At 37.8% G+C, this 15,128-nt stretch overlaps 2 protein-coding genes across 7 annotated transcripts in view; one reads left to right on the forward strand and one right to left on the reverse strand.

The window, feature by feature from the left end:
* The window catches only part of PCMT1 (protein-L-isoaspartate (D-aspartate) O-methyltransferase), a 47,736-nt gene extending 42,843 nt beyond the window's left edge, over positions 1–4,893 (forward strand). For 2 of the 4 annotated variants that reach the window (XM_081251149.1, XM_081251150.1), the window contains exon 8: positions 4,093–4,893. In XM_081251149.1, coding sequence (XP_081107275.1) covers positions 4,093–4,105 — 13 coding nt within the window. In that variant the 3' untranslated portion in view covers positions 4,106–4,893. Of the gene's footprint in view, positions 1–2,429; positions 2,574–3,509; positions 3,591–4,092 lie in introns of all 4 variants that reach the window. The other 2 variants (XM_081251147.1, XM_081251148.1) reach the window with 2 other exon arrangements.
* LRP11 (LDL receptor related protein 11) overlaps positions 1–15,128 on the reverse strand; it is a 63,178-nt gene that overhangs the window by 8,958 nt on the left and 39,092 nt on the right. For 2 of the 3 annotated variants that reach the window (XR_014017221.1, XM_081251146.1), the window contains exon 6: positions 14,337–14,432. Coding sequence is in view for 2 of the 3 variants with exons in the window: in XM_081251146.1 (XP_081107272.1) it covers positions 14,337–14,432 (96 nt within the window). In the remaining variant the exon portion in view is untranslated. Of the gene's footprint in view, positions 1–8,492; positions 10,297–14,336; positions 14,433–15,128 lie in introns of those variants that run through there. The other variant, XM_081251145.1, reaches the window with a different exon arrangement.

Consider the following 15,128-nt stretch of genomic DNA (forward strand, 5'->3'; position numbering starts at 1 on the left):
CTGGTTTGTGAAACTGAGGAATGTTTCAGGGTTCTCATTCCATAAGTACTTTGTCTATCGATGTCTTCTTAAAGTGCCATGTACACATGAAAGAAATGTTATGAATTGATTGGCATTTCTAGGATTGACAGTTTAGGTCCTAGGATATCCAGCCGATCCTGTGTTCCATATTGTTCTATACTGTCCCTTTTTAATTTCTTTACATATTTTACAGCATTATGATATATTTTGCATCCTAAAGGCAGGAATATATTCTGTTGCTTTTGGAATTCTTTTTATGTCTCTCATAATGCTTTGTACAAAGTTAATTGTACAAAGCTTTTATTACCTCAGAAAGCCCATTAATTAGAAAATGTTCATGGATTTTGATTGTTATTTCCTGGTAGTACCTATTTTCAGTTGTTCTTGATAAAGAATATATAATACTAAATGTTAGTAACTTAGAGTTATTAACCTAATAATTAAATTATGTATAATTACTTATACAATAAAGTAACAAATATATACAGTTATTAATCTAATGAAATATTAGCACATATATACAATTTTATTTATTTATTTATTTATTTTTTGCGGTACGCGGGCCTCTCACTGCTGTGGCCTCTCCCGCCGAGGGGCACAGACTCCGGACGCGCAGGCCCAGCGGCCATGGCTCATGGGCCCAGCCGCTCCGCGGCATGTGGGATCCTCCTGGACCAGGGCACGAACCTGCGTCCCCTCCATCGGCAGGCAGACTCTCAACAACTGCGCCACCAAGAAAGCCCACATATATACAATTTTAAAGAGCCTTTTTAGGAATTTAGGATGTACTCTTTTTTACTGTAAATGATCTATGCATGTAAGTCAGATAAAGAAAAATATGGTTGGGCTTCCCTGGTGGCACAGTGGTTGAGAGTCCACCTGTCGATGCAGGGGACACGGGTTCATGCCCCAGTCTGGGAAGATCCCACATGCCGCGGAGCGGCTAGGCCCGTGAGCCATGGCCGCTGGGCCTGTGCATCCGGAGCCTGTGTTCCACAATGGGAGAGGCCACAACAGTGAGAGGCCCGCGTACCGCAAAAGAAAAAAAAATATGGTTATGTAGAATTATAAATATTAGGAAAAATTAATAAGGTTAATGGATTTTGGAGTCTTAGGATGTGACAAGGTTATACTTGCCATGGCAGCAAATTTTTGGTTTTCCTTGGCACCCTAAATGTTACAAACTCAAGTCTGTAAACTTAATTTCTTTTCCTTTTTTTTGGAGTGGGGTGCTATAAATTGCCTTCTATTTGTTTTCAACAATACTGTTCCTGACTACCAAAGTAATGTATATGCATTGTAAAAATAGGAAAAAAAATACAAAGAATAAAAGTCACCCATAATCCCAAAATCTAGAGATAACCTCTTATTAACATTTTGTAGATTTTTTCTTCTTTTATCCATAGATCTATATAAATCTCTTTTGTAGTCCTGAGATCATATGGTAGCATTATTTTGTAATCTCTTTTTATTTAATAAAATGGTATCAACATTATCCCATATCATTAAACATTTTTTAACAATATGATCTTTTCCAGTTTTATTGAGATATAATTGACATATGGCATTGTATTAGTGTTAGGTGTACAACATAGTGATTTGATAGATGTATAGATTGCAAAATGATCACCACAATAAGTTTAGATCTTACATCCAAGTCTTTAATCCATTTTGAGTTAATTTTTTTGTGTGTGGTGTAAGATAGGGGTCCAGTTTCATTCTTTTTCATGTGGCTCTCCAGTTTTCCCAACACCATTTATTGAAGAGACTGTTCCTCCATTGTATATTCTTGGCTCCTTAATTAATGGACCATATATGCATGGGTTTATTTCTTTATTCCATTGGTCTCTGTGTCTGTTTTTATACCAAATACCATACTGTTTTGATTACTATAGCTTTGTAATATAGTTGGAAATCAGGAAGTGTGATACCTCCAGTCTTGTTGTTCTTTCTAAAGTTTGCTTTGGCTATTTGGAGTCTCTTGGGGTTCTATACAAGTTTTAGGATTGTTCTATTTCTGTGAAAAATGACATTGGAATTTTGATAGGGATTATATTGAATCAGTAGATTGCTTTGGGTAGTATGGATACTTTAACAACATTAATTCTTCCAATCCATGAGTACGGAATATATTTACATTTATTTGTATCATCTTCAGTGTCTTTCATTAACTTTCTATAGTTTTCAGTGTACAACTCTTTGGTTAAATTTATTTCTAGATATTTTATTCTTTTTGATATAATTGTAAATTAGATTGTTTTCTTAATTTTTCTTTTGATAGTTTATTATTAGTATATAGAAACAGCTAATTTTAGTTAGTTGTTTTCTGCAAAAAGAGACAGTTTTACCTCTTTCTTTCTGATTTTGATGCCTTTTATTTCTTTTTCTTGCCTAATTGCTCTGGCTAGGATTTCCAGTACTATGTTGAATAAAAGTGGCGAGAGTGGGCATCCTTGTCTTGTTCCTGATTTTAGAGGAAAAGCTTTCAGCTTTTCACCGTTGAATATGATGTTAGCTGTGAGCTTGTCATATGTGGCCTTTATTATGTTGAGGTACGTTCCCTCTATACCCAGTTTGTTGAGAGTTTTTATCCTTTTCCCTTTTCAAAAAAATTTTTTAATGGAGAGGATATGCTGGGCAATAAGGATATTTATTGACAGAATCCTTAATGCCTTGCAACAGGTAAATAAAATGTAAAATTATTTAGAAAACAACAATAGTATCTTTAATCCATATTTTAAAAAGCACAAGTGAATTTAATTTATTAATAGAGCACTTTGCAAGTGAACTCTTTGAAGATTAAGTACTTTAATGCTTGCATGAATTTAAGTAAAAGCTGTTTTATGAGAATTACAGTACTTAAATTATTTGGAAGAATGTATTAAGAGGAACAAGAACTGATAACTTATCATTTAACAGATAATCCAGTGCTGTATGACAAAGACAGCTGATGGGAGAAGTCATTTTAAAAATATTTTCTTGCACAATTTATAAAATTCGTATTTTATAAAAAATACTGTACTGGCCAATAATCCCTTAATTCACCACTTAACTGGGAAATTTTAGCTCTTTATTTACCTTCCCTTCAAATTTACTTTAACAGCTTTTAAAAAACTTAAAAATTTTTATTATAGACAAGTTGCAAGAATAGTACAAAGAGCTCCTGAATCTCTTCATCCAGAGTTACCAATTATTAACATTTTTCCACATTCCTTTTCACTCCCTCTTTCTCTATATGTATACATATATGTAACATTTTTTCCTGAGTCATTTGAGATTTAGTTGCAAACATCATACTTCTTTACCCCTAAAGTACTTGAGTCTTTAACAATGTTTTTTGTTACTCAGATGACCCTCAAATAAGAAGCCTTTAGGCTTTTCTGGTAGCTTTATTTTTTCACTTTTAAGAGCTTTATTGAGGTATAATTTATATACCATACAATTTATTTTAGACTGCATTTTTATTCCTTCCTTCCTCTCACTGGCAGTTGCTGGCACAGTGCTGCACCTGGCTGAGCGAATGGTTTCTTTTGGAGCTGATAAAGCTGCCTTATGAAATCAGCTGACAGGTATATTATACCTACAGATGATGCGTTTTCTCACAGAGTTTGGGTTGACATTGACCCACTCGCCAATTGCTAACAGATACCCTAAACAAAAGACTAAATTTTTGTCCAATTTTGTGAAAGTAGCTGTAAAGAATTATCTGAACTCTAACTACTCATTATTATTTTACAATAAATAGTATTAGCAAGATCCTGGATCTAAAAGTTACCATTTCTCTGAATATTTGGTCTTGAAGGAAGAAAGTTACTTTTGAATTAAAAAATAAAGAATTCAGGTCCTTTAGTTTTCATTCTTCATTCTGGAGTAGCACGAAGGATGTCTGAAATGGCTGATTTCCATTTTTGCTTTGACTTGGATCATTTGCTCAGTTTTGTTTTTGTTTTTAATAATGCTTGGGGATCAGTGTATTTTTACTGATTTATTAGTTGTATCTAATCTATTAGAAAGCCAAGTTTTATAATATGTAACTCCTACTTATATATTTCTCTCCTTTTCCCCCACCAGGGACGAACTGTAAAAGCAACATCAGCTTGACCAGTATATAATATTACAGTGGATTGCTCATCTCAGTCCTCAAAGCTTTTGAAAATCAACAGCATCACAGCTTGTTTTGGACTTTCTTACACTATTTTCAGCATGAAAATGTGTGGTTTTGTGGGGTTTCTAATTCTTCAAAGAGGCACAGAAGCCAAATTGGTAGAAGGATGCAGATATAAATTTGTGTATTATTACTTTAACATGCCCACATTTTACTTTAAATGTTAAAAGAAAGGGTTCTGCAAAATGGAAAACATAGTTTGAGAATTGATTTTGAGGAGTGGTTTTTCTTTTCTTAGACACTTAATTCTGTTCAGATGTTAATTCATCAGATTGCTTTTGTGCATCAGGTAACACCACCATTTATAAGTTAAGATTCTTGGTTTTTGGGTGTATGTTAGATGCTACTAAGAAAATAGAGATGAGCTTCCTTTTTAAAGCTTTTGATGTGGTGTCATAGAATAGCATGTTGTAGATACAATCGGCTGCTTTGTGACCTTAAAGCTAAGCATTTGTAAATATTAAAACTTAAGAAGATGACAGGTGATGTCCCTTAAAACACTCAGCTGTTCAGATTGGACATAACTGACATAGTTCTTCCTTTCTCTCTTTAAAAATTCTAGGAGACTTGTAGCTCAGTATTGTTTTTCTGTTTCTGATTTGCTGCTCATAATGTATATGGATTTAACATGCTGTGTAAGCTGCGTCCTAGTCACTGAACAGTTGATGCAGTGCTGCTTTGCCAAATAAAGTTAAAAGTGAAAGGCACTGGCGGTGTTTGAACATAGAAGAATCGCGTGTCCACCAGGTGCACAATGCCAAGATCACAGAGAAAAAGGTTGTTTCTCTGATGCTCCATTTTGTGAAATCTGGCAGGTTAAGAGCATTAATCTAACTGTACATTTGTGGAATGTGACTACGTTTCTCAAGGACAAGAACTACACCTCATTTACTATTTTTCTTTGCTTAACACAGGGCCTCTTGTAGATGTACAATAAATGCTGAATGAATGAAAGGATGAATGAATGCACTGACTTAATGTCAAGAAAGAACAGGGTTGAGGATAAATGTACCAAAACCCATCCATTACCTATAAATAGACTTATTAATGTAACGACTGTAAAATGAGTTTCTAAGAAGGCAGTAACACGTTTGGATCTTGCTTAAATGTTGTGATTTTATACTTTTATATTAGGATCTTAGTTTTTCTAAGGGCTCTAGAACTTGAAGAGATATAAGCTCTAGAGCTAGCAGAACTAGCACTCCCAGCAAAGCCCTTCCCTCTGCTGTGCCCAAGTGTGTATGATTCTGGCAAATGGATCCTTCGTGAGGGGATGAGGCACCTCTCCCCACATCTTAAAGTCTTAAACATTACTTCTTTGAAAATGGCTTTTAAAAAATTATGCATGCATGTTTTTACCAGTGCCTCTTCTTGGGCAGGGTCTTAGGCACAGGAAACTTGCATTAGTTGGTGGCCAAAACTTGTGAACTCATTGCTGGCTTCAGTTTGCTGTTGTTAGTGTTGCTTCTGGACTCAGGCCATGAACCCTTTTGATCCAGGACTCTGTCATTTGCGGGTGGTAGTTTCAAACATCAAGTATTCTTTAGGACTTTAAATTAATTCTTCAACTTATTCACTAGTCTGTATCCTTCCTAGCCATTATCAACATTTTACTCTATGTAAGTCCCTTTGTTAGGTCTTGGGGATAGAAAAAGGCCCTTACTCTCAAGAAGTTTGCAGTCTGGTTGAGGGGACAGTTTATAAATCTGATAAGACAAACTAAGTGGCATCTGATTGGTACAGACAAATGCTATGCCAAGCATTGCTCTTGGACTTTAAACTTTTCGAATTAAAATTTTTAGGGACTTCCCTGGCGGTCTAGTGGTTGAGACTCCACGCTTCCACTGCAGGGGGCACGGGTTTGACCCCTGGTCAGGGAACTAAGATCCTGCATGCTGCGTGGCATGGCAAAAAAAAAAAAAAATTTTTTTTTAAATGTTGAATAAAGAGGAATGGATTTTAGGGGAGCATCAATAAATGGGTAAAGATGGAAATAATGAATTTTAATTCTATCTATGAACTTTTCTCTTGAAAATAATTGAATTAATATATGTTTTGGTCAGAGATAAGAAATGTCTCTTTAATCTTTAGTATTCATAATTTCTAAAATATTTTAGCATTTCATGTTTCCTTATTAGAAGGACTTCTTTACATAATATGAAGGACAACAATAAAAACATTTTTTAAAGTTACAGTCTAGCGAGGTCCTGTTGAAACAAGGTGATTTTTACAGATTTGATTTTATTAAAGCCAAATCTAGCTCTCAATTAAGAATTAAATTAAGAATTCTATTTTCTAACGGGGGTTTCAACCCTTTCCCAAGTAGTATTTAAAAATGACATTTGGGTTAAAAGTATACATTAACATTGTACAAATACTTTAGATCCCATTGCCCTAATTTTTGAAATCTGTGTTGTTCAAAAAAAAAAGTTGATTACACTTTTAAATTGACTATAAGCTACTTATACTAAAGCATCTTAAAAATTCAGTGTATTTTAAAATACAATAACATTTAAAAATAATAACTTAATACTCATGAATTCTTTGAAGGTATTCTTGGCACCTGATTGTCAGCAAGGAATAAAGGTCCTTTAATTTTGTTTCGTTAGAGAGGTAGCCATTTCTGATTTTCAGCTAAACGTTAACAAATTTTTTAATAGTTTGGTATAGCACTAAAATAACCCATATGACTATGGTAATTGAAAACTAGTATTGCAAATGAAATAACAAATATGGGTTATTTTTTAAATGTTCTAAATGGGTTCAAAAGGCTAATAACTTATTTTAGGTAAGTAGTAAAATTCTTTCAGGGTATAAATCATTTCCTACAGCTTACTGTGTTCTTAAAGAACTATATTCAGTAAAACAAACAAGTTCTAATCAGATTTCAGTTTCCTGTCTCAATTTCTCCTACCACTTTCCAGGAAGATGACAATATTTTGTCCCTGTTGTACTGAAAGGGTGGTCCAAATAGAGTGCCACTAAAAAATCCTGCTTGAAGAGAACTGGCTGGCCCATGGGGCCCAAGGAAGTTTGTGTTTATGTATTATAATGTATAATGTACTAAAAAGGAAAAAAAGTCTGATTATTTCCTTTTGTTTAACCCTTCTCCTATCATTGCTACAGCGGTAGTTGTTGGTTCCCCACTTGAGGCTTTTTTTTTTTTTTTTGCGGTACGCGGGCCTCTCACTGTTGTGGCCTCTCCCGTTGCGGAGCACAGGCTCCGAACGCGCAGGCTCCGGACGCGCAGGCTCAGCGGCCACGGCTGACGTGCCCAGCCGCTCCGCAGCATGTGGGATCTTCCCGGACCGGGGCACGAACCTGTGTCCCCTGCATCGGCAGGCGGACTCTCAACCACTGAGCCACCAGGGAAGCCCGAAGCTTTATCTTTTTAACTGACTTTCTGTTGCTGGGGCCAGGACTCTGAGAAGTGCTCCCTCGCCTTAGTGACTACAGAGTGCCTTGCCTTGCTGGGCCGGTGAAACCCTCCCCTCTTCCTCGTTCTCTCCCCCTTTTCCTGTTCTTCTCTTCCCTTTCCCTTCTTTCCTTTCTTTTTTCTTTCCTAACGTGAGAGGAAGTTCTATGGCTGCTGGGTCTCAAGAACTCATTCTCACTTGGGTGGAGTGTCCCAGTAGGATGGGCATCACAGAATAACACTTTTGGCCAAAGGGCAGGTGACGGCAATACTGAGGGCACCTTAAGCATCAGAGGCAGCCGTCCAAGGGCCTAGGGCAGCTGAGGACATTTGTACTTGAATTCCGTGCCCTGAACACTTCTTACTGTGCCCTTTAAAGGACTGCATCACACTGAGTAATTTGTTTTGCCAGCATTATTTGTTTAATTTTTAGGTGATTATCCTGTCAGGATTTTGCCTAGAAATTACCTTACGGATCAAAGAGCCTGCAGAATTTCCCTGTTAACACTGCTGTATCAGTTTTAAATCAGTAGTAAAAAGGATTATTTTCTAGGGGAAAAGACCTATGCTGCCACTGTTCAGCATCACGAGAGAGGATGTACAGTAAGTATATCACTAGCCCAGGAAAAAAATCCAAATTCAAAATTCCAAGTATGGTTTCTACTGAATGTATCACTTTTGCACCATCATAAAGTAAAAAAAAATGTAAGCTGAAGCAACGTAAGTCAGGGACCATCTGTACTAGCAGCTATGATTATATTAAAAGTTGTAAAAAAGGCTTAGGAATATAATAAAATTTATTAAAGAATATTGTACATATAGATATGGGACATCTTTTATCAAGTGTTTCAACACCATAGCAATACTAAATTGTGTTTAGTTTCTTCATGTATAAAAGATGTGCTGAAAGATGCATGCCTCATCAGTTTTTATTTTATTGGATATGGCTATAGGTGACATCCTTCTATATAAAAACAAACTGCACAGCATCACATACAGAGTACAGACATCTTAGGTTCATTCACACAGTCATTTCTCTAAACTCCTTAAGGAGAAATTTAAATCTTTGCTCAATTCTAAAATTCATGCTTGAGTTTCTTAGGAAATAAAAATAACCAATTTCTTTGTTTTCCTAGAACTAAGTAACTATCCATTTGTTAATGTGTATCTCCAACCCAAATTAAGTCTTTGCTAAAGGAACAACTTACTTCAGGTTCAGTCTAAAAATAGTTTTCTAGAGGGTTTTCAAGTATTTTAAAAGATTTGCCACTTATGGTAAAAAAACAAACAAACGTGTGAATAGGAACATCACATTATACATTCCTCTCAGTAGCATAATTTCTAGAATGTGCATAGTCCCAGCATTAAGCAATGGTGGAAATAATACGCCTATAAAATCCTACAGATTAAAAGGTAAAAGATGCTAAGCTAGATGCTGGTTTTCTGTAAAGATGAATTTGTGCAAAACTCCCTTATGCTCTGGGAGTACATAAGCCTGGCACTAGCTGTGTGCACATTATAACATTTTAGAGCATTAAATAAATAACGGAAAAATGGCATCACTCCACTGAATGGAAGAACCGCTGATACTTAAACACGTGACCTTTTTACAAAAGCTATACCCAGAAATCCATTCAGTGTTCTGTTTTTCAATTTGAATGCAGTTTTTTTCTTCCATCAACACATACTAATGCTGAAAACCAGTGACTATATAAATGAGCTGCTGTATTCCGGACCATCGAGCAGTGCTGAGCAGATACAGGAACTAATCCTCCTCCTTGCTCATTTTTCCCTCAGCTAGGTTTCTGTTAAAGTTTTGACCTGCCAGGTTCTCTGCTTCCATGACCATGTCAGAGCTATTTGTAATTCAAAGTCTGAGTCATTCTCCTTTGGGAGAAGGAAGCAGCCACATACATGACACGATGTCAGGCATTGGGGAGAACTCATATTCACCTTCCCTAGGCCTTACTGACCTGTTCATTAGGTTTATAACTTAGATATTCCTGCCGTGGATAACATCTCATTGAAGGTGTACACTCACTTGAGCTCCATCCTCAGAAATAGGTTTTGAAGAGGAGAAGAGAAAGGAGAACACTGGAAGCTTAAAGTGAGAAATGGGAGGGCCCCAGGACAAGGGAAGTGGGGTGGTATAAAGTGCCAATGGCTGGCTTCTAGAAAGTAAAGAGTTAACACTGCCTTTCTCAGGAACCTCTAGAGACTCTGAATTTTCTCCCTTGGCTAATTGCAAATTTCTGTTTTTAGGGACAACTTATGTAAATCAGAATTAGATTTGTAAAAGTCTTTAATCATATGGACTCCTCTCTAAATTTCAAAATATTTCACATACTGCCCAAGGAAAATCAATAAATAAAAACAAAGGTTTAGTAGTTGCAGAATCTTCAGGGTTTTCAGTAGTTTTCTTAGTTAAACAGAAGAGGTTAAAAACAAAAAACAGAAGAGGTTATAAATATCAGAACCCAAAATATATACAAATTATAAGTGAAACATGTCCTTGCCCTCAGCTATTTAAATTACACTTATTATAGATACATCCCATTTATGAGGTAGTCAGACTCCTCAGATGTAATGGGACGAGCTTTTTTAAGTTTCTGTTTCACCAGCCGTAGTCGACAAGCAACCATGAGAAGCAGCAAAGCAGTGATAGCCAAACCCAGGGCCAGGGGTAGCACTGCACCTGTGCAAAGGTCGGAAATGAACAGGGTAGGTCAGTGGTTAATACCAATAACAGCCACAATCCACTATATGATAAGCACTGTGCATGCACTGTTTTATTTAATCTGAACAACTCAAGTAGGTACTCATATTACCTCCATTTTGCAGATTAACTGAGGTGCAGAAAGATTGAGCCATTGGCCTAAGAGCACATAGCTTGTAAGTTGCAGGTCTAGGTCTCAAACCAAGAGTTCCTTAAAACCACATTGTGTACCAGGTTCCTATAAAATTTATATGCCATCAGTGGGTACAAACGTTGCAGTCAGATTACCCTTATATCCAACTGTAATATCATTCTGTAAATAGACAACTGTAAAGACATTGTGACCACAGGACGTATCTTCATTGCAGTCACAGCTTACATCTATGGAGTCATACATGATCATTCACCATTAAAGTAAGTACGGACTAACTCCTGATTTCTTGCTCTGGTTAGGGCTTTAAGAAATTTTTGTTTCCTAAATCCAGAGAACCTACTCTCAGCCAGTAGAACCATTATTGAAAACTTGAGGAAAAAAAATCTCTAGTTCTCCATAGGTTTTCTTCCCTGTGGGATTGATCCTAGACACCTAGACTAGAAGCAGCTTTTAGAGCCTTTCAGGAGTCTGGAAGGAACAGTGTGTACCCCAGATGAGTCTTTCTTATCAAGCTCAGCAGGGTCTATTCTTAGTCTGATCTGCTCTGTAGTCAGGCCAGGCTTGGAGATGATATGGTGGAACTATTTTTAGCTACAGGGGTCTTGCCAACTGGTGGAACGAGAGGCGCAAAAACCTCCATTGCATAAGCTGATTTCATAACATTTTCTTTCATTTATTTATTCATTTTGCATAAATTAACAGTCATGTGCCTGACACTGGTAATCAAAGATAATAAAGAGCACTTTATAGATTAAGTAATTTAATTCTCACAACCACCATATGAGTTCGTACTTTTATTATCCCCATTTTACAAATGAGGGAACTAAGGCATTGAGAATTAAGTGACTTGACTTCTCTCAGTATGGTAGAGTCAGGATATGGCCCCAGACAGTACTATTCCAGAACTACTGTGGTATACCACTTCTCCAAAAGTTAAATGAGATTGTTTTTTAATGACTTCAAGTCTGGGTAGATAGACATTTACATGAAAAGATACAATAAAGTATTACAGTTACTATGGTAGAATTATATATGAAGTACAGATATAAAAAGAGTGGTCCATGTATCTGGTTCCTAGGATCTCTGCCCGAGTGACTTAGATGTATGATGGAGCTTGCTTGGGGTGGGTGAGGGAGATGATTATTTTTCAACAGTTTCAAATTGAGATGCCGACAGCTAACCCAGGTAGAATTTTCTCTAGGCTCTTCGATGATTTGGGCCTGAACATGTGGGGACCTTCAGCGTTAAGGTGATGGTTGCAGGGACGAAAGTGGGTGAGACCGCCAGAGAGGAAGGGAGAAGGGGGCCAGGGACAAGGCCCCAGGGAGCACCAACATTTCAGAGGGCGGACAAAGAGGAGAACCAAGGAGCACAGGAAGAGACAGGTCAGAGAAATGGTCGGCAACCAACAGAGAAGGGAGCCCTGGAAGCAGAAGGACGAGGCTATTTCAAGAGGAAAGTGGTCAGCGGAATCAAATCCTAAGGAGAGGTCAAGTGAGGTGAAGCCTGGAGAGGCCGCTGCACTTAGCAACCGGGAATTCATTTACAGGGACATTGAAGGCTGAGGGATGCTGTTTTGTTTTTTATATGTTTTTAGAGATCTGAATGTGTCTAGGGGAATGAACCAGTAGAGATTATAAACACTGGGAGTTAATAAATGATGGAGAAACAGACTTGAGGAGATAAGGAGCTGCATCAAGGTCACGGGGAGAGACTGACCTTGGAAAGAGGGGACACCTTTTCCTTTAGTGCTGGAGGAAAAGAAGAGAGGTTGGGTACCAACAGGTGTTTACATTTGGGGGTAAGTAACTGAGGAAGTTCACTCCTGATAGCTTTGATTTTCTGAGCTTAAAACCAGTCCCAGGTATAGCTGGCCTCCTCTCCAAGACAAGAGGGCCTGGAGCCGAGTACATACTAATGGCATTTCAACCTCTGGTTTATTTGTGGAATCCTAGGTAAAACTCCTGAAGAAGATTCTCAGGAACAGTCTGAGAGTTCAGTCTGGGTTCAGGAGGGTGGGATGAGGAAGTTGCATTAGCGACTCTTGGTACAAGACAGTCTTTTGGGTGAGGCCAGTATTCCCGTAGAGAATTATGAAAGATAAAAATCTGTGATAAACCAACAGTCTATAATTTGATTCTAGAGCTGGCACATACATTCCAGTTTCCTAATGGCGACCTTGAGGAAAGAAGTTTTGAGAGGGCTAAGTTTGGACCTGAGGGTGCCAGTTCCCCCTGCATCTTCCTGTACTAGCCACAGAAGATGGATATGTTACAAAGGAATTGGACAAAAAAAGAGACTTTGGTCAACCCCCAAAGAAACCCTGGGAACCCCAAACCATTTCTTACCAACTGGAACCCAATACCGAGCCCCAGTTCTGCTTGTTCAGGGTAGGAAAGTTACAGGCTGCCCTTCTAAGTGAGTTCAACTTGTTGAAAACACCGGCGTTTAGGCTGCAGGGGAAGAGCTGTGGCTGAAGACCCCAATCCCAAGTCTGGGGCTCAGAGGTAGCTATGGCAACAATAAAACCGCATACAATCTAGGGGAATGTTCTGTTTGCCAAAGTCAGATATGAGGTTGCTGAACTGTCAAATCTGATTCCTGATTAATGCTTTGATGACAAAGAAGATGAAGTCTCCCATAAAGTACTTGCTAGGATACTGAAAATTATTCTTGACTTTTAAATACTCAGTTGGCATAGTTTCTTCAGTGTTTTTAGTTTAGGTAATTTGAGATTTAAAATTTCCCAACCCCTTCTAAAACACATCACGATAGTTTTCTTAGAAACCAGCTAAGGGGATGAATTGGGTATTCTGTTCCTAAGACTGGGCGTGACACTCAAATATGTAACAATTAGGACAGGCACCGGGCAATCAGAACTGAGGCTCTCTGGATACATCTGGGCATGGGGGTAAGGGGCAGGCCTGGTTCCCTCTGTATGTCGAAAAGGGATGGGTGTTTTTATTCAAACATCCTGGTCCAGCAGGCCAGCAGCCTGGGCAGCATCTAGGTACTTGATACCTGGGTTATTTTAGCCATCTATTATTTTAAAACTATACTTGACTATTGTTCACATATTACAAAGACTACTTCTAGTGTAAAAAGAAAGTTTTCTCAGTGTTTAGATCCATAGCTTAATAATCATCTTTTGTTCTCCTAAATTTTCTTTTACTAATTAGTTTATGAGATTTAGGATTAAAACTTACCTTTCTACAGGACTATCTTGAAAGTATTTTCTTTCTAGTTAAATATAACCAAAATTATGAAATTACAGTATTCTTCTTCCACTTACTAAATATCCCCTGTACCACCTACACCCTTTCACCATTCCTGTTGTCTTCCACAATAGCCATCATTTATATGGCTTATTGCATGAGCCAAGCAATATGCTAAATGCTCTATAATGACTGTTCCATTTATTCTCCCTAACAGCTCTGTGAGGCAGGTATAGTTATTATGTTCATCGACCAATGAGGAAATTGAGATCCAGAGAGAGAAGATAACCTGCCCGAGGTCATCGAGTTAGTGATGGATGAAGGATTTGAACCTTGGCATCTGGTTCTTAACCACTATGTCCTGAGTATCACTCGTTCCACACAATGTTACACCTGGAAGGGACTGTAGTGATTATCCAGTCCAATCAACTTAGAGAAGAGGAAGCTGAGGTCCAAAGATGTGAAGATACTAGTTCAAGAGTCCCAAGATGAAGTATGATATAGGAGATGAGAATATACTAGTTCTTCTGACCCACAGATCCCTGTTCTTACCATGAACTCTTGCAGATTCATCTAATAACCTCAGCCACAGGATATGTGGTTCTGTAAATGTTTCTACTCTGCAATGAATTTCCAAGGTAAACATTTACCTGCTTCTGGGGCTGGGTGTTCCCCTCCTCCTCGATGGCTCTTTGACTCAAAAATATAATTTTCCTCTTTTCTGTGCTTCCCTGAGGAACCACTATCTGTGGAAAATAAATAAAACATATTGAAGGTACATCAGAAACTTCAGGGAACAGACATGAAAACAGATCCTTATTTATTTTTTAAGGATGGACTTAAAGAAAGGACTTACAGGCTTTATTTCTCCAATAAACATAGGCCTATGTTTGATACTAAAACTCGAGATAAGTAATGTGACCAACTTAATAAAGCAGAGTGTGAGGCTAGTGAAAAACCACTGGACAGAGATGGGGGACAAAGCACACTGTCCCAGAACTTCCTCCCCGACCCAGAGAAGGAAGGAAAGACTTCAGCTAGAAAAGTCAGGGGTAGTCTTGGACTTTACACCATGGAATGCAGAAACAGTCCAGAAACGTTTTCCTTTAGAAAATGAACAGTGAGCATACATAAGGCACTCAGACATGCTACTTCACTTTCTTACCTCAATGCTGCTTGGCAGGCATTAATGGCTGCATTTTTTTCTGGTCAGACTCAGAGAGGTTCAGCGCTTACCCAGGTTCATTCAAGTAGTCAGTGGGTCATAGGGCTGAGATTTAAACTCAGGTGTGTCTAACTGCTTGTTGGTGGACACCAGCACTTCTGATTTAATGACAGGTTGTTAATTGTTTACCTGTTCTATTCAGTTATACTACTGAGAGCAAATATACAGAAAGATCAAATCTCGGGATTTTTATCTCAGGTTCTGATGAGCCATGGCT

The sequence above is a fragment of the Mesoplodon bidens genome (genome assembly GCF_964165515.1).
Source record: "Mesoplodon bidens genome assembly, chromosome: 12".
NCBI lineage: Eukaryota > Metazoa > Chordata > Mammalia > Artiodactyla > Ziphiidae > Mesoplodon > Mesoplodon bidens.